General features: G+C 43.0%; 2 protein-coding genes across 5 annotated transcripts in view; one reads left to right on the plus strand and one right to left on the minus strand.

Annotated features, from left to right (window-relative positions):
- The window catches only part of elmo3 (engulfment and cell motility 3), a 160,701-nt gene extending 154,351 nt beyond the window's left edge, over window positions 1–6,350 (plus strand). For all 4 annotated transcript variants that reach the window (XM_072279316.1, XM_072279315.1, XM_072279318.1 and 1 more), the window contains one exon: window positions 2,365–6,350. In XM_072279316.1, coding sequence (XP_072135417.1) covers window positions 2,365–2,577 — 213 coding nt within the window. In that variant the 3' untranslated portion in view covers window positions 2,578–6,350. The remainder of the gene's footprint in view (window positions 1–2,364) is intronic.
- A 3,974-nt stretch (window positions 6,351–10,324) lies between these two features.
- Window positions 10,325–24,545, minus strand: part of fbxl9 (F-box and leucine rich repeat protein) — a 46,145-nt gene continuing 31,924 nt past the window's right edge. The window contains 4 exon segments of the mRNA XM_072279291.1: window positions 10,325–11,309; window positions 13,261–13,325; window positions 13,372–13,537; window positions 18,373–18,590. Coding sequence (XP_072135392.1) covers window positions 11,144–11,309; window positions 13,261–13,325; window positions 13,372–13,537; window positions 18,373–18,590 — 615 coding nt within the window. The 3' untranslated portion in view covers window positions 10,325–11,143.

Raw genomic sequence — 24,545 nt, forward strand, 5'->3', positions numbered from 1 at the left:
CCCTAGGACCTTGAGGGAAGTTAGTGTAGAAATAGCAGGGGCTCTGACAGAAATATTTCAAATGTCATTAGAAACGGAGATGGTGCCGGAGGATTGGCGTATTGCTCATGAGGTTCCATTGTTTAAAAAGGGTTCTAAGAGTAAACCTGGCAATTATCGGCCTGTGAGTTTGACGTCAGTGGTGGGTAAATTGATGGAAAGTATTCTTAGAGTTGATGTATATAATTATCTGGATAGACAGGGTCTGATTAGGAACAGTCAACATGGATTTTTTAGATTATGAAGACACGCAGTCCTCTTTTATTGTCATTTAGTAATGCATGCATTAAGAAATGATACAATATTTCCTCCAGTGTGATATCACAAAACACAGGACAGACCAAGACTGAAAAAAACTAACAAAGCCACATAATTATAACATATAGTTACAACAGTGCAATAATACCATAACTTGATGAAGAAGTCCATGAGCACAGTAAAAAGTTCAAAGTCTCTCAAATGTCCCACATCTCACGCAGATGGGAGAAGGAAGAAAATCTCTCCCTGCCATATCTGACCACAGTCCGACTCTGAGTCATCCGAAAACTTCGAGCTCTGATCAGCTCTCTGACACCGAGTACTGAGCGCCATCTCTATCTGAACGATTCGACCTCCATCTCGGTCGCCAACAGCAGGCAAAGCTGGGGATTTTGAGGCCTTCCCTCTGAAAGATTCCCTTTCACGCAGTAACAACAGCAGCGAACTGGCGTTTCAGAAATTTTTTCAGATGTTCCTCTGTGATTTCACGTCCGTCTCCATCAAATCAGAATTGTCCACGGCCCCTATTTAACGTATACGATATCATTTTTCACCGGGGGGCTGCGCACGCATGGTGCACTGTTCTCTCTCCTCCCCCCGTGGAAGGTCATGTTTGACAAATCTTATTGAATTTTTTGATGAAGTTACTAAGAAAGTTGACAAGGGTAAAGCGGTGGATGTTGTCTATATGGACTTCAGTAAGGCCTTTGACAAGGTTCCACACGGAAGGTTAGTTAGGAAGGTTCAATCGTTAGGCATTAATATGGAAGTAGTAAAATGGATTCAGCAGTGGCTAGATGGGAGACGCCAGAGAGTAGTGGTGGATAACTGTGTGTCAGATTGGAGGACAGTGTGTAGCGGTGTGCCTCAGGGATCTGTACTGGGTCCAGTGCTGTTTGTCATATATATTAATGATCTGGATGATGGGGTGGTAAATTGGATTAGTAAGATACTAAGATAGAAGTAGATTTTCAAAGCTTGCAGAGAGATTTAGGCCAGTTAGAAGAGTGGGTTGAAAGATGGCAGATGGAGTTTAATGCTGATAAATGTGAGGTGCTACACTTTGGTAGGACTAATCAAAATAGGACATACATGGTAAATGGTAGGGCATTGAAGAATGCAGTAGAACAGAGGGATCTAGGAATAATGGTGCATAGTTCCCTGAAGGTGGAATCTCATGTGGATAGGGTGGTGAAGAAAGCTTTTGGTACGCTGGCCTTTATTAATCAGAGCATTGAGTATAGTATATGGGATGTAATGTTGAAATTGTATAAAGCATTGGTAAGGCCAAATTTGGAGTATTGTGTACAGTTCTGGTCACCGAATTATAGGAAATATGTCAATAAAATTGCGAGTACAGAGAAGATTTACTAAGATGTTGCCTTGGTTTCATCTCCTAAGTTACAGAGAAAGGTTGAAAAAGTTAGGTCTTTATTCTTTGGAGCGTAGAAGGTTGAGGGGGGACTTGATAGAGGTGTTTAAAGTTATGAGGGGTATTGATAGAGTTGACGTGGATAGGCTTTTTCCATTGAGAGTGAGGAAGATTCAAACAGGAGGACATGAGTTGAGAGTTAAAGGACAAAACTTTACAGACTTACAGAATTAAATTCAGCAGTGTATCTCTAATGTAGAAAGTTTAGGGGTAACATGAGGGGGAACTTCTTTACTCAGAGAGTGGTAGCTGTGTGGAATGAACTTCCAGCAGAAGTGGTTGAGGCAGGTTTGATGTTGTCATTTAAAGTTAAATTGGATAGATATATGGACAGGAAAGGAATGGAGGGTTATGGGCTGAGTGCAGGTCGGTGGGACTAGGTGAGAGTAAGAGTTCGGCACGGACTAGAAGGGCCAAAATGGCCTGTTTCTGTGCTGTATGTTATATGGTTAATTGCAGGGGCGAAGCCAATGAGAAAACGCTCAAACAGCCATCAAAAGCCTCTTTCTGAACATACATTAATCTCAGAATTAGTTTACATTAAGCCCCACTTTGTTCAGAAATGCCTATTACATGTTCTTTATTGATAACTTTTTTTGGTAATGATGTTTATTTCTATCCCTGTCTCTATCCAGTTCTGCCTCTGGACTGATGGCTTGAATGTTCTGCTGGGCAAAGAACTGAACAGCGAGCAGACCAAGAGCGAGCTGGAAATCCTGCTGTCCATGGAGATCAAACTGCGCCTTTTGGACCTGGAGAACATCTCCGTCCCAGATGTTGCTCCCCCAATCCCCAGTGTGCCCAGTAATTACAACTTCTGCTATGACTTCAGCCACACTGACCACTGAAGGCATCAGAATGGCTTCACATTAACACATGCCGGCACTTCCTCACTGTTATCATGATAGGAGATGGTGGAGGATTGTAGAATTGAAATGGGTTTTATATGACGCATGTACAGAAAGAGTTTTATACCCAGGCAGTGATTCAAAATTATTTTTCTGTGCAATATTGGAAAAGGTACCTGCAATAAAAGGCAACGCTCCATGTCTGAGCTGGCAATGGCTATTGCAATAGGCAACCCATTGCATTCAGGCCAGCAGAACTGAGTGATCCTTGGAGAAAGGGGGAAAGGAGTAAAATATTCTGTAAAATTGTGACAAGCAGAAAATATTTAGTTATCTGATGTCAGCTGTGGAGAGCAAAAAAGGAGGATCGTTTGGTTAGATGACTTCCAAACTCAAAGAAGATCATCAGCTTGCAATGATAACCTTGTGTTTTTCACACCACTATTGTTGCACGAGTTGGAAGAGAGGTTGGACACAGAATGGTTTGCTGTTGCCAAATAATTTGATTAATGGTGGGGTGGGGGGAGTTAAATGGGCAAAAGTTTGTGATCTGTGAATTTGATAATTAAACTATGATCTCAGGTGGATGATAGTGCTGGAGAAATGCAGCAGTTGGTTGATCTTGTCGGATGCTGTGACGCTGATTAGTTTTGTGTTATGTGAGGTACTGCGATAGGCAGAGCCAGATTTCAGTTATTTCCCTTCTGACAAGAAAACGTAACACAACATTCCAAGACGTGCAACTAGGCTTTGTTAAGTTAATCAGTATTGATTAAGGTCTGCATTTTTTGATCATGTGTTTGGGCTTAACCAATTCTGGCAGAAGTCAGGGCTGAGGGCTGGGGTACTGGAACAGCAACAAGGGTGCTTGGGTAAAGAGGAGGTAAAAAGTTATGAAGTTCTCAGAGTGAAATGTAAACAGAGTGTTGGAAATACTTAACAGGACAGGCAGCATCTGTGGAAAGAGAAACAGAGTCAATGTTTCAGGACCTGAAACATTGACTCTGTTGCACCCTGTACAGTTGCTGCCTGACCTGCTGAATATTTCTAGCAATTTAAACTTCATCTTCTGATTTCTAGCTTTTGCTGTATTTAGCTAGAATTCACCAAAAGAACAAAGCCTGGTCAAAATCTGCAAGAAAGTGTTTATTTTCACGTTGATTTTAAGCTGGTTCCAACACATGCTAAAATCTGTCAGGAGTTGGGTGTTTACTACTGTGCTGTGACTCTAATATTAATGTCAGACTTACAGAATTAAATTCAGCAGTGTATCTCTAATGTAGAAAGCGCTTTTAAATCTGTCCATTCTTGTCCCTGAATCAATGGTTCTGAGGACATGGGTCTGCTGTAGGACAGGTTTAGTCTGCTCTGAGGCATAACTTGGGCCAAGATAAAAGCTTTACTGTAACTGCACTGAGCTGCAAGTAGATTATTCAGCTGTCCAAACCAGGAAACCTTGGGTTTTATCCTAGGTTTTGTGGTCTGTTTGCTGGACAAGCACTGGCTTGTGCTTGGGCACCACGGTAGTGTAGCAGTTAGCAGAACACTATTACAGCTCGGGATGTCTTGGAGTTCAATTCTGGTGCCGTTCTGTCAGGAGTCTCTGTATGTCCTTCCTGTGGAATGTGTGGGCTTCCTTTGGGTCCTTCAGTTTCCTCCTACAGTCCAAAGACATACCAGGTAGGTCAGTTGGTCATTGTAAATTGTCCTGTGATTAGGTTAGGGTTAATTGGGTTTGACAGGGCAGCATGGCTCAAAGGACCGAAAAGGTCTACTCTACGCTGTATTGCTAAATAAACAAACAAACAAACAATCAAAAGCTCCAGCCAGTTTCATTCTCCAGTTAACTTTGGAGAAGGAAGAGTTTCTGCTTTTGAACTGTGAACCTTGGTGATCTCTATTGGATGTGGGTGTGCGTGTGGGGGGGGCGCCCCCACAGGAGATATTGGGTGATAAGTCATTTCCTATGTCCTTCTGTTGTTGAATAGCCAACTAAGACTATTTTCAAAGGTTGCTAGATAGCTGTCTGAACATTTTGCTTTAGAAACAGCAAGAGTACAAACTGTTTTGTTCAAGTGACTAAAATAGAGGACTTCAAAATGTGCAGGGCTTGTAATTTTTAAACCAAAGCCATGCATATGATCTCTTCATGTTGTTGTTAATCATGTTTGTGAAATGACTAATCCAAGCAATGATGTCTACCACCCATGGGAACATAAGGACAGATCTCTAACCTGCTTCCATCTTTCATTTAAGGCACTTATCTATATCCATTTGTTCCACATCCCTTGATTTACTTACTTGTCAGTTTCATTCTTGATGGCTCCAGTTATTCCTTAAATTGTTCCACATCCTTGTGAAAATTTCAAATTGTGGCTAAAATTCTTTTTGTGGGAAGAATAGTGGAGTGGAAATAATGCTCCCCCCATTTTCCCTCCAAAAGGTCCAGCTCTAATTTCAAAGTTATGCAACCATCTTGATTCCTAATTCAAGTTTCTCTCTAGCTAGATCATCAAATCCTTAAGATGCTTGAAATACCTCAGTCAGTGCATGTTCTTTTCCAGGGAATACAAGCTGTCTACACAACTGACTGTAGATCCTACTTTAACTATGGTGAAAGTATTGCTGCTGTCCCTTAGGGAATCACCTCTGACGTGGGAAGGGTAAAATATAGAGCTGTTGTTGGACATACTGTAGGGCTCTCAATGATTAACAGGAGTGATGTATAAAGAAACATATATTTCAGTAGCATCTTTGTTAATCTCAGCATGTCTCAAAGGTACTATACAGAACTGTGTCCACACTGTTGTGATGTAGGAAACACATCCGCTAAGCCTACAGCAAACAGTGTGGTAAATAATCAGGCTGTTGTTTTAGTAACATTGTTAGAAGAAAGTCACTGGAGAACTCTGTAATGTAATGGGATCTCTAACTTTATCGCCGGTACTCTCTCATTACACAGTATGTCAACCAACAGCATGCACCCTCGCATTTGTGGCATTTGATACAAAGAAGGTTTCTTGATTATAGACTAAGTTAGCCTACATATCCATTAACAAGTGGTTACAAACTGTGGATGTAACTTGACAAACCTGAGCCATATGTCAAACATGGCGTGAAATGCAATTCTGTGGCATTGCACTGTCATTCCCTAGAGTAGAACTGACTACCTGTAGAACCAGTGGGCTGGGTCAAAGTCTGGTGTCCCATTGCTCAGAGCCCACCAGGAACAAAATAGAAACCTCACATTTGGTTTCTGCACCTTGGCATTATTTCAGTGATCAAATAGCCTGCAAAGTTCTCTTCCTAGGTTCTGTGGGTGAGAATATAAAGGAGCACCGGCAGCCTGAGAATCTCTATCATAGCGAGGGTTAGGGCCTTCAGGAAAGTGACTACAGGAACAGAATTAAGTTCAGAATGAAGAAGCTGCACCCTAGCTCAATAGTGTGCTGCAGTCTCAGTGATAGGAGTCTGCTCAGTCAGCTGATTCTAGCTTTTGGTTGCCATTGGTTCCAGCTGCTATCAATCACAGGGGTGCTGACAATCTGTGTTCAGCCAGACATACACTGGATCAAACTTGATTACTGCTATTGACTCATTAATTTATTTACAACACTATTGCTTTGGGGTTTGTGCTATTTTTGACTGTATGTGTATATAAAGTCTCAACGTGTTTTGTAAGAAAATCATTTTTTCTGCTACTGAAAATCAATAGATATTCTATGGCATTAACCAATTGTTCTTGTCCTCAATTTCAAAATAAAATTCATTGCTCTGCTATGATTCTGTTCCTGTATTTCATCACTGTGGACTTCCTAGAGGTGATGTCTTCCTATAGATTATGGTCCCTACTGTTCTGTAACCTGTCTCTGTGTTTGAAAGAGGGGGCTGCCCACACAATATGGCAGCTTGCATTATTAAATGGGACGCTCATGCAGTAGGCACTTACATTGCCTCTGGTTCATCTAGTACTGACCCCACAGGCCTTCTCTCTGCATCACAATCTACGAACAACCCCAAAGGAACTGTAAGCAATGCTGCCTTCACGCCCAAAGGATACTGCTGTAGCATTGAAAATGAGGCAGCCATTTTGCACACTGCAATCTCCTACAAAGGGCAAAGCCAATATTGACCAGATAACCAAAATATGGACCTGTATATCTCCAATATGGACCTGTAGCCTCCAAATTAACAACTGCTCAGAGCACAGAGGGGAACGTAGACAATGACATTGAGAGTGGAAAGCTGCCAGATTTAACTTGCTTGAATTGTTGATCTCAGTGGACTATCCCTACCCTGAATCCGTCAAATTATAACACTAATCTATATGTGCATACAGCCACTGCTACTTTTTCCGCCCATCACAGGCTAAGATGCTTTAAGTGGGAGAAAACAAAGAACTCAAACTGACCAATGGCTAGAAGAGTGGAATTTTAAAGACAAAACAACCCTGACAGATCTGGAGTAAGAAATGTGCATCACGTAACTAGAGGGTGCTTTTGCATCACATTCAGATAGTGTGAGATATCTGCCTTGCACAGAAGCCCCGACAAATGCCCTTGTCCGCATAAAATAATCCACAAACTCAGTGGGTTTTATCCATGCTCATACATTTCTCAGCAAAGGGTGGGGTTTTGAAAGCAGAAATCCCAGATTATTTTGCATACCCTAATGCAGTAGCTGATTGGAGCCACAAAAAAAAAAATCAACTAATACAGAGAATCAAGCCCTTAGGCCCAATTCATCCATACTGACCAAGTTGACTAAGTGAGATAGTCACATTTGCCCCAAGTTTGACCCATGTACTTATAAACTTTTCATAGATAGGAAAGTGTCTAAATATCTTTTAAACATTGTAATTGTACCCGCATCTACCACTTCCTCTGGCAGCTTGTTCCATATACCCACCACCCTCCATTTTAAAAACTTGCCTCTCTGGTCCCCTTTAAATCTTTCTCCTCTCACTTTAAACCAGTGCCTTCTAGTTTTAGATTCCTCTATCCTGTGACCATTCACTATATCTATGCCCCTTTTGATTTTATGTATCTCTATTACGACCACCTTTCAGTCTCCTACACTGTGTGTTGGGGGGGGGGGGCGCGGGCGGTGGGAAGCATCAGGCCTATCCTGGTTTTCTTAAAACTCAAGTTGTCTAGTCCTACTATAAGATTCACAATGATGTTAGAGTTATAGTCACAGAAAGAAGCCTTTTGGCTCACCTAGTCCACCCTGAACTATCAGCCTGGTCCCATTGACCCAGACCATAGCTCTCCATACCCCTCCCATCCATGTACTTAAATGTCGCAATAGAACCCATTTTCTGCACCCTTTACAGTTTAGTAACACCATTGCTAGAGCTGGGTGTCCAGAACTGCACCTAATACTCAGTGTAGTCTCATCAATGTCTTATACAATGTAACATAATGTCCTAACTCTTGTACTCAGTGCCCTGACTGATGAATGCAAGAGTGCCTAAGGTTGCCTTTACCACTTTTCCGCATGAGTTCCCTGAAAGTGGCAACAATACACTTGTACCCCTTGGTGTATTTGTTCTACGGCACTCCCCAGGACCCTGCTGTTTATTGTGCAAGTCCTACACTGGTTTAAATGCCAAAATGCATGCTTTTCATAGATAAAAATCTATCTGCAAATTCTTGGCCCACTTTCCCAGTCGATCTAGGTCCTATTGTAGATCTGTAAACTTACTAAACATGCCAGCTATATTTTCATCCAAATTGTTAATATAGATGACATATGGGTGTCATTATACACCAGTCATTGAAAGTGGGCATGCAGGTACAGCAGGCGGTGAAAAAGGCGAATGGTATGCTGGCATTTATAGCGAGAGGATTTGAGTACAGGAGCAGGGAGGTACTACTGCAGTTGTACAAAGCCTTGGTGAGACCACACCTGGAGTATTGTGTGCAGTTTTGGTCCCCTAATCTGAGGAAAGACATCCTTGCCATAGAGGGAGTACAAAGAAGGTTCACCAGATTGATTCCTGGGATGGCAGGACTTTCATATGAAGAAAGACTGGATGAACTGGGCTTATACTCGTTGGAATTTAGAAGATTGAGGGGGGATCTGATTGAAACGTATAAGATCCTAAAGGGATTGGACAGGCTAGATGCAGGAAGATTGTTCCCGATGTTGGGGAAGTCCAGAACGAGGGGTCACAGTTTGAGGATAGAGAGGAAGCCTTTTAGGACCGAGATTAAGGAAAACTTCTTCACACAGAGAGTGGTGAATCTGTGGAATTCTCTGCCACAGGAAACAGTTGAGGCCAGTTCATTGGCTATATTTAAGAGGGAGTTAGATATGGCCCTTGTGGCTACGGGGGTCGGGGGTATGGAGGGAAGGCTGGGGTGGTGTTCTGAGTTGGATGATCAGCCATGATCATAATAAATGGTGGTGCAGGCTCGAAGGGCCGAATGGCCCACTCCTGCACCTATTTTCTATGTTTCTATGTTTCTATATAACGCTGGACCCAGCAAAAATCTCTGTGGCATACCCATAGTTGCATGCTACCAATATGAAAAACCCAACATCTGACTCAATCACCAAGCCAATTTTGGATCCAAATTGCCAACTCACCATTGGCCCCATCTGATTAACCTTCTGGACCAAATCAAGGTAGGACCATACCTATGTGGACATTAGCAAGACATTTGAGTATGTCTACAACACTGCCCTCATCAATCATCTTCATCACCGTAATGTAGCAGTTAAGCGCAACGCTGTTACATTTTAGGCATTAGAGATGGGAGTTCAATTCTAACACTTTCTGTAAGGGGTCTGCACATCCTCCCTATGGAATGCATGGGTTTTCCACGGTGCTCCAGTTTCCCCCCACAGTCAAAAGATGTGCCAGTTAACTGGTCTTTATAAATTGTCCCACAATTAGGCTAGGGTTAAATTGGAGGTTACTCTCTGCTGTTTCTCTAAATAAGATTAAAAAAATAAAAATCATTAATCAAAATTCATAAGACACCATATCCTATGCACAAAGCACAGTTAACTATCCCTAATCACTTTATACCTTTGCAGACAGACCACCAACCAAACCGACTTGTCCTTGCAGCCCTCAAGTGAAGGCACAACATTAGCCACAGTTCAGGAATCTTAGTACAATTTAGTTCTAAAATCAGAATGGAAAAATACTCAGGCTGCAGCTGTGGCGAGTGAGACAGAGTTGGCATTAATTGTTTCTCTGTCCACAGATGATTCCTGACCTTTATTTCTAGCATTCCATTTTTATATTAGATTTCCAGGATCCGCAGTATTTTGTCCTTGGATTAAGGTTTAGTTATAGATTGTTTAACTGAACTACTGAGGGTATGGCATTCTACTTCCCCAGGTTTAAAAAAAACTTTTGTTTTTGGGCCTTAAGCATCTTTAGCAAGGGTGACATCCCTTTCTGCCATAATGAAGTAACGTAGTGCCCTTGGCTGGAGAGTTTCAGGGTACTGAGCCAGCAACAATGAAAAAAACAGCATTATGTCATGTCCAAATCAGCACAGTTACTGTCTTGAAGGAAGTGATCATTTTCCCATCTACCTGCTACCCTAGCCCTTCTGGTTCATGGAATCTTGTTTTTTCGCTACCAATGATCAAGTTTGGAGTTCGTGACAAATGTAAGTTTCAGAAGCCTTAACAGCTAAGCTGCCATTTGATGTTTGTAAATTGTGTCTAAATCTCCATTAGATAAGCTAAGAGGCTATCACAAATCACTTTAGATTACGAGCTTTATTTAAAACAGTACGGGTTTAATATGTGATGTCATTAAAAGCAAACCATCCCAGCTTTGAGTTCACTTGCCAGCAATTAATATTTCAAAAAATCAACATTAATTTTCTACTACAATTAATCTGACAAGAAGTTGCAACATTTTTAATAGTGTGTAATGTGACACTCTTACTGTACAGTAACAATTTACCAGTGACCTGAAAATGCAAATATAACTTTTAAAAGATGCAAGATACTGAATAGGACACAAGGTTTACATGTAATAAAAACCAACAGTTGTAATTAGAGAACAACTGAATTTAAAGCCCTCTCTCAAAACCAACTCCTGGGAGTCCTATTGCCCTCCAGTATCTCCCTTCAGTGCCATTTTCAACTTACCGTAATCAAATAGTGAATGGACTGACAAGTCTTAAGTGTAGCACCATGAAAATTACATTTCATTATTCAACAACATGCGTCTAACTGGATAATAATCAGAAACTTTGGCTAAATATCCCCATGCTGGGGCAATACGCCAGGGCAATTGCAATACTCAATCCTGCAGAGAGTCTAAATTATTTAAAATATTTATGATCCACATAAGCTTCCTTCTACCTTTCCTCATCTCCCCATACTAATATGTTAAACCAAATTGACCTTGACTCCATGTGAATAATCAAGAGTTGAAGGCTGGCCCTTGCATTACAAAAAGTCAAGTCAAACCTTGCTAACCAACCACAGTGCTTTCTCAGAGTTTCGAAGCCAGGTTTTGGTTTCTTGAGATAACAGGGATCTATTGTATCTCCGATTCTTCTTTAAACTCTGCATTCTGTCTTTTTCACTAAGACAGGGACAGGTCAGCTTCACCCAGGCACCTTGCTTGGATATTGGTGAGAGTGGGGTGAAGCAGTTGGAGTCGTTCGATGTCTGCAATAGTCAGCCCACCGCACATGGAGACATCCAAACTTTTCAGCCATTTGCACTCATTCAAGAGGACTTCCAACATCCTACAGGCAGAAGCAGGAGGAATAACAACTACAATCACTAAATCTGATTCGACCTTAAAGATGTAATTTTGTTCAACAGGTCAATACAATAATTATGGATCACAAGAATCTTCTCCTTCCCAGTCTTACGTAATCAATATATTTTCCCTAGGAAGAGGTAAGTCGACGTTTCGGGCAGAGACCCTTTGTCAGGTCTCGGCCTGAAACATCAACTGTACCTCTTCCTATAGATGCTGCCTGGCCTGCTGCATTCACCAGCAACTTTTATTTGTGTTGCTTGAAATTCCAGCATCTGCAGATTTCCTCGTGTTAATGTATTTTCTCAATCCTTTCTGTCTCCTTTGCATTTTGAACTGCATCCAATGTCACCTCTATCAATTAATTAATAAGACCATAAGACACAGGAGAATTAGGCTATTCGGCCCTTCAGGTCTGCTTCAGTATTCCTCCATGGCTGATTTATTATCCCTTTGAACCACGTTCTCCCGCCTTCTCCCCATAACCTGACTAATCAAGAATTTATCAATCTCTATTTTAAATATGCTCAATAACTTGGCCTCCACAGCCATCTGTGGCAATCAGTTCCACAGATTCACCACCCTCTGGCTATAAATACTACTCCTCATCTCTGTTCTAAATGGACGTCCCTCTACTCTGAGACTGTGCCCTCTGGTCCTAGACTCACCCACTATAGGAAACATCCTCCCCATATGCACTCTGTTGGGGCCTTTCGATATTCAATAGTTTTCATTAGATCTGCCCTCATTCTTCTAAACTCCAGCAAGTATAGACCCAGAGCCATCAGATGCTCCTCATGCATTAACCCTTTCATTTCTGGAATCATTTGCGGGAACTGCCTCTGGACCAGTGGTCACCAACCTTTTAAGCCCAAGACCCCCTACCTCGACCTCAGTAAAAGGCAAAATCTACCTACTAAATTGTTTACAGAAAAAACAGCTCAGATTGTACTTCCAATTTGAGGCCTTTTATTTGGGTGAATTGTATTTGAATTACGCAAAATACTTTTGTCAAACTTTCAAATTAATTCAAACAAGAAAACACTGTAACTAGCATATAAAACAGGCCATAGCTGTCTTTCTTTAAGAATATTACAATACTTCACACCTTTAATTCTAAGTTTCATTATTTAATTTTATTTCAACACGAAAAATAAATGAATAAAAATTGACTGTTGCACACAGTGTGATGACTGGGGCTGAATACTTTCTGCTAGTTCCCTGAAACTTGGCTCATAACTACAGGCAGTCAGTCTGAGACAGTCTGTGAAGTGTAGGGTTGCCAACTGTCCCGTATTCCCCCTGCTAAGGTAGAACGTTCCTATGAAACTTTTCATGCCGAAATGCTTTACGCCGAAGAAGCAATTACCATTAATTTATATGGAAAAGAATTTTGAGCGTTCCCAGACCCAAAAAAATAACCTACCAAATCATACCAAATAACACATAAAACCTAAAATAACACTAACATATAGTAAAAGCAGGAATGATATGATAAATACACAGCCTATATAAAGTAGAAATAATGAAAATTAAGCCAAAACCGATTCGTGGGGTAAAAAAAATCGGCATGTACGCGCATGCGCACACAGGTGCCCGCGCAAGACTCCATAGTCATGGTCGTCTTTCTCGGGGTAAACATAAATGTCCCGGGATTTGACTGCTACTTTTGTCCATTATTTGGGAGTGAGAAAGTTGGCAACCCTAGTGAGGTATCTGTCAGTAAGTCAGCTCCTGTACTTAGATTTAACAATTTTCATCTGTGAAAATGCAATTTCACATAGATAAATTGACCCAAAGTAGGCACTGACTTTTATTGGTATAAAACCACTGCGCATTGCTCAGCACCATCAGTAGTAATTGCCACCAGTTTATGAATGGGGATGTCATTTTCACGGACATATTTTTTTTAAACTCATTGTAAATATACTCACCTCTCGTTCTTTCCTTTAATTGCAAAAGAGTGAGGAAGCCCTCCTTTGTTGTAAAATCCTGGAAAGCCATTCTGACAAATACAACAAGCTGAGCTGTTTGCATTACATCCAGGGATTCATCGAACTGTAGTGAAAAATATTCACGTCCTCTGACGGTAACTCTACCCTCCTTGTTACTGTTGCAGGGCCAAGCCATATATTACGTATTGCGGTGGTGATGCCGTTTTTGTTTTTAAAGTCATTTGTGACGAAAAACCAAGTTATCAGAAGATTGATGCTGATGAGAGAGATAAGAGAGACAAAAGGAGAAGCGTTCAAAATGTTAATGAGAGAGGAGAGAAATTAACAAAAAGAGACACAGTTCCGAGTATTGACAGACCGGTTGCTTTGAACCTGAACTGTTTGAAGTTTGATGGACAGGCGATACCCCAGCAGGGGGATAAAAGGAACAGGTTCGCTAAGGCACGACAGACACCACAAGATCACGAGATAACAAGACCCTGGAAATGCGGTGTGCCCCCACAAGTTGGTGAGAGTTTGGAGGTCTGATCGCGGGACCGACCATAGATGCACGGGGTGAAAAGGTACGATCGGTGGGAACCTGGTGTGTGTGTCCGCCCTTGCCTGGGTGCTGGGTTTACTGTGGAAGAACGACCGTATCCGGAACGGAGGGGTCACAGTCGGTGACCTCAGAAGACATTAAAAGGACTCGCCCGAAAGCTAACTGCGAGGAACATCAAAGGTCTGTTTGAATCAGAAATTGCATATTCGCTATCTCTCTCTCCAACGGCACAACAGCGATTGCTGCAAACTGTACTAAGCTGAACTGAACTCTGCATCACTTGAGACTGATTATTTTACCCTTAGACTGCGATAAAACTTGTTTGATTCCTATTACCCTAGTTCTGTGTACATGTGTGGTTTTATCATTGCTAACCTGTTGCATTTATATCCTTACGATTAGAGTACTGTGTTACTTATTTCTTTAATAAAACTTTCTTAGTTCCAGTAATCCAGACTCCAACTAAGTGGTCCATTTCCGCTGGTTTGGCAACCCAGATACGGGGTACACAACACATTAAAAACAGTCTCTGCGGTAATAACCATTGCTTCCTTGAATAAATCACCATCTGTAAAAGGCTTCTTGTGTTCAGCCAAAAGGTGACTTACACGAAATGATGCTTCAATATCAGCCTTATTTTGAGCAGCATGTTTTGTGGAAAACGATTGCTAGGCCTTCAACCCCGATTTCAGCTCAACTTTCCAGGCACGAATTGTGCTCTTTGGGGGGTAGGTGTTTTTAAATTCCTGGTGGTTGGTGTTGTGGTGCCTGCCGCTCCAGATTCCCTCTTTTAGTCAGTGCTTGTGTTTGGTGGCACAACATACATACACACTTGTCTTTCACCAAGGTAAACAGAAATTCCTCTTCCCATTCTGGATGGAATTTGTATGTTTTCGCCTTCTTCCATGGAGCCTCTGCCATGCTATCAGGATATCACGAGCGATTGCCAATTGCGTCGTCTCTGATCTGAGCCGACATTTACGTGCTGGGCGGCAGCTAATTAATTAGCTTGTTTATTTCAGCTTTTTTTCTTAAAGATGTGCTGTGTGCATCCCGACTACCGCTGCACCACTGCATGCTTCGCGGCCCTGAGGTTGGGGACCACTGCCGTATATTGATGTTTGCAACAGTCTGTACTCTTATCTAATCTGATTGGTCACTTTGATGCAACACAGGCTACGCTGAAAATGCAGTGCATGGCGGGGGAACTACACACATGTGCACTGGGCAGAAAGAACGGAACTAAACCCCCGCAACCCGAAAACAATCTCTCTTTACAAACAGCTTTTTAGCAAAAATATTGCTATATTACCATTATCCTAATTAGTATTACTTACTTTTATAATGCTCACATTACAACAGTACTTGTGTATTTATTTTTGATTTTCCTTCGGGATCTACTGGGAAAGTCTCAAAGATTGACCGGTCAATCGCGATCGATGGGTTGGCGACCCCTACTCTGGACCCTCTCCAATACAGCACATCTTTTCTTAGATAAGGGGTCGAATGCTGCTCACAATATTTCAATTGCAGTCTGACCAATGCCTTATAAAGTCTCAAATGCATTACATTCTTGCTCTCATATTCTAGTCCTCTTGAAATGAATGTTAACATTATATTTGCCTTTCTTATCACCGATTCAATCTGCAAGTTAGCCTTTAGGGAATCCTGCTCAAGTCCCTCTGCATCTCTGATTTCTGAATTTTCTCCCTGGTCAGAAAATAGTCTATGCCTTTATTCCTTCTACCAAAGTGCATGACTATACAATTCCTAATACTATATTCCATTTGCCACTTCTTTGCCCATTTTCCCAATCTGTCCAAGTCCTTCTGCAGATTTACTGCTTTCTTAACACTACCTGCCCCTCTATCTAGCTTCATATCATCCACAATCGTGGGCACAAAACCATCCAGTCAGTCACTGATGTATAAGTGAAAAGAAGCGGTTCCAAAACCAATCCCTGCAGAACACCACTAGTCACAGGAAGCTAATGCAACTTCTATCCATGCTAGTATCTTTCTTGTATCTTGTTAAGCTACCTTATCTGCAGCATCTTGACAAAGGCCTTCCGAAATTGCAAGAACACAATATTCAGTTATTCTCCTTTGTCTCTCCTGCCTATTCTAATGGGAAACCATCCTGGCTTTGGCCTATTTTATCATGTGCTTCCAAGTATACTGAAACCTCATTCCAGCAGCTTTCCAACCACTGAAATCAGGCTAACTGGCCTATATTTCCTTTCTTCTGCCTCCTTTCCTTCCTAAAGAGTGAAGTGACATTTGCAATTTTCCAGTCCTTCAAAAACATTCCAGAATCTAGTCCTGACGAAGGGTCTCGGCCTGAAACATCGACTGTACCTCTTCCTAGAGATGCTGCCTGGCCAGCAACTTTGATGTGTGTTGCCAGAATCTAGGTATTCTTGAAAGATCATTATTAATGCCTCTATAATCTTTTCAGCTACCTCTTTCAGAACCCTGGGGTATAGTCCATCTGGACCAGATGACTATATAACTTCGCAAACACGAGGAAATCTGCAGATGCTGGAATTTCAAGCAACACACATAAAAGTTGCTGGTAAACACAGCAGGCCAGGCAGCATCTCTAGGAAGAGGTACAGTCGACGTTTCGGGCCGAGACCCTTCGTCCTGATGGTCACCTCATCGTCCATTTAGAATACTTCTTCATTTTTGGGATGAATCTATCCTGTACCTTTCGAATTGCCCCCAGAAACTGCAGCCAATGCTGTTCTGCCGTCATGCTTGATAATGTCCCCTTCCAATCAACTTCGGCCACCTCCACTCTCATGCCTTTATAGCGCCCTTTACTCCACTGTAATACTGATGTATATGACTTTATCTTCTCCCTCTTCAATTGCAGGGTGAATTCTATCATACTAAGATCACTATCTCCTAAGTGTTCCATCACCTTAAGCTCCCTAATCAAAACTGGCTCATTGTACAACACCCAACCCAGGATTGACTTTCTCATTGTGGGCTCAACCACAAGCTCCTCTAAAAAGCCATTTTGTAGGCATTCTACAACTTTCCTCTCTTGGGATCCAGCACCAACATGATTTTCCAAATCTACCTGCATATTGAAATTCCCCATGATAATTGCAACATTGCGCTTTTTTTACGTCATTTCTGTCTCCAGTTGTACTTTATATCCCATACCCAGGCTCATGTGAAAGCAAAATTTGCATTCTTGCCACCCTGTGTAAAAACGTGAGTTCCTTGAACTCCTTACTAATACACGCAGATGGAAACAAGAAGGTAAAGGACTTTGATCTAGGGCCACACAGTAGCATAGCATTAGTGGAACACATTATAGCAGCCAGCTGTAAGATCAGGGTTTGATTCTCACCACTATCTGTAAGGAGCTTATACGTTCTCCACATGATCAAGTGGGCTTCCTCCCATATTGCAAAGATGTGTAGTTAAGGCTGATTTATACTTGTGCGTCAACTCGATGCCATAGGTATGGCGTAGCTGCGAAACCTACGCAGTGCCTACGCGGATCCCTACGCTGTAGCCTGACGCGCACCTCTCCCAAAATGTAACTACGCGTCGCGGCAACGCAGACCACAACAACTGTGATTGGTCCGCTTGGTAGCATCGCATTTCCTCCTGCACTGCAATAATTTCCCACTGGGCGACTGAAAGGCAGGGAAGGAACTCTGGCTGCAATGCTTTCCATAAAGCTTTACAGACCTCCAAAATTATGGAGGACACATTTCACTGTTACAAAAAAAGACGCTCGCTTTAAACTTGTTTACCCCGAGAAAGACTACCATGACCAGGAAGCCTTGCACGGGCAGGTGTGTGCGCATGCGCGACGTGCAAATGCGTGACGTGCACATGTGTGTACGTGCCCGAATTGCAGAGTGACGCAGACACACCAACATACAAGTATAAATGCTCACAACGGCGTAGCCCACTTGCGTAGGCTACGGCGTAAGTTGGTACGCACAAGTATAAATCAGCCTTTAGGCTTAGTAAGTTGTGGATATGCTATGCTGCTGCCAGAAGCAAGTCCAGCACAATTCTCATTGATTTGATATGACACAAACAATGCATTTGACTGTATGCTTCAATGTACACGTGACAAATAAAGCTAATCTCTATCTCCTTAATTGCACCACCACACCCAGCAAAGTTTTAATGAAAGCGAAGTACTTTGCAGAGAAGCGCCCAGTGAACAGTAACAAATAGGTAAAACCTGCAATGGTGCTGCTGATGAGGCAGTGCTGATCAGGACACCAGAGCTGCTGTAATATCAAATATCTGTTTATTAGAGAGAGTTTAATGCTCCATGCAAATGACACCACCTCCACTACTACTTCATTACTGAGTGGAAATATCAGCCAAGATTCTGTCCTCGAGTGGGACTTGAACACAAAACTTTCAGCTTCTATAATCGGTATGCTATCATGAGCCATGCTAATTACTCCAGTTAATAGTCTAATACTTGGTCACCACTGAGATAACGTTCTTTTTCCAAGCAGAATACAATAAATTTGTGAACATGATCAGTACAGGTATGGCACTTACTGGACAGTGATCTTATCAAGGCAGGAGATGTCGAGGTGGCTCAGCCTCTTCAGGTGGCTGACAGCACCAATGAAGCCCTGGTCAGTTAGCTGGCTACAGTGGCTAAGAGAAAGTCATTCCAAGCTCCGGCAGTGTGTCGCAATGGATATGATGCTCTCATCTGTCATCTCACGTACCATGCTCAATGACAGGGTCCTCAGTTCCTCAAAGCGGATTTCCTACAACAGTATTCAAACACAAATAACATGCAGGCACAGACCAATTTCTATCCTTTACGTAAAAGGTTACCAATTCACTGCCCTTCTCTGTATTTCTTTGTATTTATTTACAACATATTAAATATGATATAACTCTTAAAATGTTTCAGATTACAGATTAATTCATTGTCCTTACACTACATACATAACATTGATAAAGCCATATTCAAAATACATCCTCCAATAAACCAAACATGATGTAAAAGACACCACAGAATTATGCAAGCAAAAATAAATCTAAACCCAAAGTAGTCTGAGATCTTGAGAGATCTGTGAGTTCTGTCCATTTCTGTCATTTGCAACCCATATTGCAAATGTCACTCCACTCTACCATGACAGCATTGGTAGAAGTGACCACTGCACAGTATTTGTGGAGACAAAATCCCATCTCCACATTGAAGAAACCCTCCACTATGTTGTATGGCACTACCACCATGCTAAATGGGATACTTTGAACAGATCTAGCAGTCCAAGGCTGGGCATCTATGAGGCACTGTGGGCCATCAGCAGCAACCAAAATCTGTAACCTCATGGCCCGGCATATTCCCCCACTCTAACATTACCTGGTTCAATGAAGAGTGCAGGAGGGCATGCTGAGAACATCACCAGGCATACCTCAATATGAGGTGTCATCCTGGTGAAGCCACAATACAGGACTACTTGCATGCCAGACACCATAAGCAGCCAGTATTAGACAGAGCTGTGTGGTCCCACAACCAACAGATCAGATCAGATCTATGCACTGTAGTCCTGCCTCATTTAGCCATGAATAATGGTGGACAATCAAGCAACTCACTAGAGTAGAAGACTCCACAAATATCCCCATCCTTCATGATAGAGGTGCCCAGCACACCTGTGCATAAGATAAGGCTGAGGCATTTGCGAGAATCATCAGTCAGAAGTGCCCAGTAGATGTTCTAGCTTGGCCTCCTCCAGAAGTCCCCAGCGTCCCAGATGTCAGTATGCAGCCAATCCAATTCACTCCATGTGATATCAAGAAACGACTGAAAGCACTGGATACAAAGCAAAGGCAGTGGGTCCAGACAAAATCCTGACAATAGTCCTGAAGACCTGCGCTCCAGAATTTGCCATGCCACTAGCCAAGCTGTTTCAATATAGCTACAACACCGGCATCTACCTGGCAATGTGGAAAATTGCCCAGGTATGTCCTGTACACAAAAAACAGGGCAAGTCCAACCCAGCCAATTACCACCCTATCAGCCTACTCTTAATCATCAGCAGAGTAAAGGAAGGGGTCATTAACAGTGCTATAACCTGCTTACGGATGCCCAGCTTAGGTTCCATTAAGGCCATTCAGCGCCTGATCTCATCAATTCCTTGGTCCAAACAAGGACCAAAGAGCTAAATTCCAGAGGTGACATGAGAGTGATAGCCCTTGACATCAAGGCAACATTTGACCGAGTATGGCATCAAGGTGCCCTAGCTAAAATGGAGTCAATGGGAATTAGGGGGAAACCCCTCTGCTGGTTGGAATCATACCTGACCCAAAGGACGGTGGTTGGAGGTCAATCATCTCATCCTCAGGACATCACTGCAGGAGTTCCTTAGAGAAGTGTCCTAGGACCAACCAACTTTAGCTGCTTCATCAATTACCTTCCTTCTGTCATAAGGTCAGAAGTGGAGATGTTCGCAGATGGCTGCACAATGTTCTGCACCATTTGTGAATCCTCAGATAGTGAAGCAGTTCATACCCAAATGCAGCAGGACCTGGACAATATCCAGGCTTGGGCTGACCGGTGGCAAGAAACGTTCGAGCCACACAAGTGTCAGGTAATGACCATCTCCAACAAGAGAGACTTAACCATTGTCCCTTGACATTCAGCTGCATCACCACCACTGAATCCCATACTATCAACATCCTGGGGGTTTCCATTGACAGGCAACTGAACTGGTCTAGCCATATAAACACCGCGGCTACCAGAGCAGGTCACAGGTTAGGAATTCTGCAGTGCGTAACTCACCTCCTGACTCCCCAAAGTCTGCCCACCATCTGCAAGGCTCAGGTCAGGAGTGTTATGGAATACTTGCCACTTGAATACAGCTCCATCAACACTCAAGAAGCTTGACACCATCCAGTACAAGGTAGCCAACTTGATTGGTACCCCTTCCACAAGCATCCAATACCTCCACCATCGACGAACAGTTGCAACAGTGTGTACTATCTACAAGATGCACTGCAACAACACACCAAAGTTCCTAAGGTAGCACCTTCTGGACCCATGACCACTACAATCTCGAAGGACGAGAACAGCAGATATCTGGGAACACCACCAATAGACAATAGGTGCAGGAGTAGGCCATTCAGCCCTTTGAGCCAGCACCACCATTCACTGTGATCATGGCTGATCATCCACAATCAGTACCCTTTTCCTGCCATCCTCCCATATCCCTTGACTCCGCTATTTTTAAGAGCTCTATCTAACTCTTTTTTGAAACAATCTAGAGAATTGGCCTCCACTGCCAGAACCACAACCCTCTGTGTGAAAAAGTTTTTCCTCAACTCCGTTCTAAATTGTCTACTCCTTATTCTTAAACTGTGGCCAATTTTCCACTTGGAAATCCCCCTCCAATTCACTCACCATCCTTACTTGGATGGTTCCTTCATTGTCGTTGAGTCAAAATCATGGAATTCCCTCCCTAACAGCACTGTGGGTGTACTTACATCTCAGGAACTGTAGCAGTTCGAGAAGGCAGCCCATCACCACCTTCACAAGGGCAACTAAGGATTGGCAATAAATGCTGGTTTAACTGGCGATGCCCACATCCCATAAATGAATAAATTAAAAAAACTCTTCAAAAGGGAGAGAGGCAGAAGAAAGGAAATTATAGGCCAGTTGGTCTGACCTCAGTGGTTGGGAAGATGTTGGAGTTGATTGTTAAAGATGAGGTTTCGGGGTACATAGAGGCACATGATAAAATGGGCCAAATTCAGCATCCTCTTCATATTGCCTGACTAATCTGTCGGATTTTTTTGGAGGAAATAACAAGAAGGATAGATAAAGAAGAATTGGTGGATGTTGTGTACTTGGATTTTCAGAAAGTATTACAGGAAAGATACCAGCATCGATACAGCATTGACCAATTGGCAGGAGGCAAAGAGTGAGAAGGAACCTTTTCTAGCTGGCTGCCCATGACTAGTGGTGGTTCACAAGGGTTAATATTGGGACTGCTTTTTTTTTTAACATTGTCTGTCACTGGTTTGGAAGACAAAATTGATGGCTTTGTGGCCAATTTTGCGGAAGATATAAAGATAGGTGGAGGAGCAGGAAGTGTTCAGGAAGCATGGAGACTGCTGAAGGACTTGGACAGATTGGGAGAATGGGCAAAGAGGTGGGGTGAAAATTTCTCAATGGGGAGAGAATTTTTTAAATGAACTCAGGAGTCCTTGTGCAGGATTCCAAAAGGTTAACAGGAATTCTGCAGATGCTGGAAATTCAAGCAACACACATCAAAGTTGCTGGTGAACGCAGCAGGCCAGGCAGCATCTCTAGGAAGAGGTGCAGTTGACGTTTCAGGCCGAGACTCTTCGTCAGGACTAATTGAAGGAAGAGTGAGTAAGGGATTTGAAAGTTGGAGGGGGAGGGGGAGATCCAAAATGATAGGAGAAGACAGGAGGGGGAGGGATAGAGCCAAGAGCTGAACAGGTGATAGGCAAAAGGGGATACGAGAGGATCATGGGACAAGGTGGGGGGGGCCCGGAGGATGGGCAAGAGGTATATTCAGAGGGACAGAGGGAGAAAAAGGAGAGTGAAAGAAAGAATGTGTGCATAAAAATAAGTAACAGATGGGGTACGAGGGGGAGGTGGGGCCTAGCGGAAGTTAGAGAAGTCGATGTTCATGCCATCAGGTTGGAGGCTACCCAGACGGAATATAAGGTGTTGTTCCTCCAATCTGAGTGTGGCTTCATCTTTACAGTAGAGGAGGCCGTGGATAGACATGTCAGAATGGGAATGGGATGTGGAATTAAAATGTGTGGCCACTGGGAGATCCTGCTTTCTCTGGCGGACAGAGCATAGATGTCCAGCAAAGCGGTCTCCCAGTCTGCATCGGGTCTCGCCAATATATAAAAGGCCACATCGGGAGCACCGGACGCAGTATATCACCCCAGTCGACTCACAGGTGAAGTGTTGCCTCACCTGGAAGGACTGTTTGGGGCCCTGAATGGTGGTAAGGGAGCAAGTGTAAGGGCATGTGTAGCACTTGTTCCGCTTACACGGTTAAGTGCCAGGAGGGAGATCAGTGGGGAGGGATGGGGGGGACGAATGGACAAGGGAGTTGTGTAGGGAGCGATCCCTGCGGAATGCAGGGGGGGGCGAGGGAAAGATGTGCTTAGTGGTGGGATCCCGTTGGAGGTGGCGGAAGTTACGGAGAATAATATGTTGGACCCGGAGGCTGGTGGGGTGGTAGGTGAGGACCAGGGGAACCCTATTCCTAGTGGGGTGGCGGGAGGATGGGGTGAGAGCAGATGTACGTGAAATGGGGGAGATGCGTTTAAGAGCAGAGTTGATAGTGGAGGAAGGGAAGCCCCTTTCTTTAAAAAAGGAAGACATCTCCCTCGTCCTAGAATGAAAAGCCTCATCCTGAGAGCAGATGCGGCGGAGACGGAGGAATTACGAGAAGGGGATGGCGTTTTTGCAAGAGACAGGGTGAGAAGAGGAATAGTCCAGGTAGCTGTGAGAGTCAGTAGGCTTATAGTAGACATCAGTGGATAAGCTGTCTCCAGAGACAGAGACAGAAAGATCTAGAAAGGGGAGGGAGGTATCGGAAATGGACCAGGTAAACTTGAGGGCAGGGTGAAAGTTGGAGGCAAAGTTAATAAAGTCAATGAGTTCTGCATGCGTGCAGGAAGCAGCGCCAATGCAGTCGTCGATGTAGCGAAGGAAAAGTGGGGGACAGATACCAGAATAGGCACGGAACATAGATTGTTCCACAAACCCAACAAAAAGGCAGGCATAGCTAGGACCCATACGGGTGCCCATAGCTACACCTTTAGTTTGGAGGAAGTGGGAGGAGCCAAAGGAGAAATTATTAAGAGTAAGGACTAACTCCGCTAGACGGAGCAGAGTGGTGGTAGAGGGGAACTGATTAGGTCTGGAATCCAAAAAGAAGCGTAGAGCTTTGAGACCTTCCTGATGGGGGATGGAAGTATATAAGGTTAACTTGCAGGTTAAGTCGGTAATGAGAAAGGCAAATATGATGTTAACATTCAGTTCGCGAGGACTAGAATATAAAAAGAGGATGTAACGGTGAGGCTTTATAAAGCACTGGTGAGGCCAAGCTTGGAGCAGTTTTTGGGTCCCTTATCTAAGAAAGGATGTGCTTACATTGGAGAGGGTTCAAAGGAGGTTCACGAAAATTACGGTATTGCTTTGCACTGTTGTAACTATATGTTATAATTATGTGGTTTTTGTCAGTTTTTCAGTCAGTTTGTCGTGTTTCTGTGATATCATTCTGGAGGAACACTGTATGCATTAATGCATGCATTACTAAATGACAATAAAAGAGGACTGCGTGTCCTCATAATCTAATCTAATCTAAAATAATTCTGGCAATGTTTATCACATGAGGAGTGTTTGATAGCTCTTGGCCTGTACTCACTAGAATTTAGAAAAATGAGGGGGGAATCTCATTGAAACCTATCGAATGTTGAAAGGCCTCGATAAAGTGGATGTGCAGAGGACGTTTCCTATAATGAGGGAGTAAAGGACCAAAGGGCACAACCTTAGAATCGAGAGCGTTCATTTAGAACAGAGATGAAGAAGAACTTCCTTAGCCAGAGGGTGATGAATCTGTGGAATTCTTTGCCACAGGTGGCTGTGAAGGACAGGTCATTGCATATATTTAAAGTGGTGGTTGATAGATTCTTGATAAGTCAGGACACGAAATGTTACGGGG

Source organism: Mobula birostris, chromosome 15 (assembly GCF_030028105.1).
Source record: "Mobula birostris isolate sMobBir1 chromosome 15, sMobBir1.hap1, whole genome shotgun sequence".
Classification (NCBI taxonomy): Eukaryota; Metazoa; Chordata; class Chondrichthyes; order Myliobatiformes; family Myliobatidae; genus Mobula; species Mobula birostris.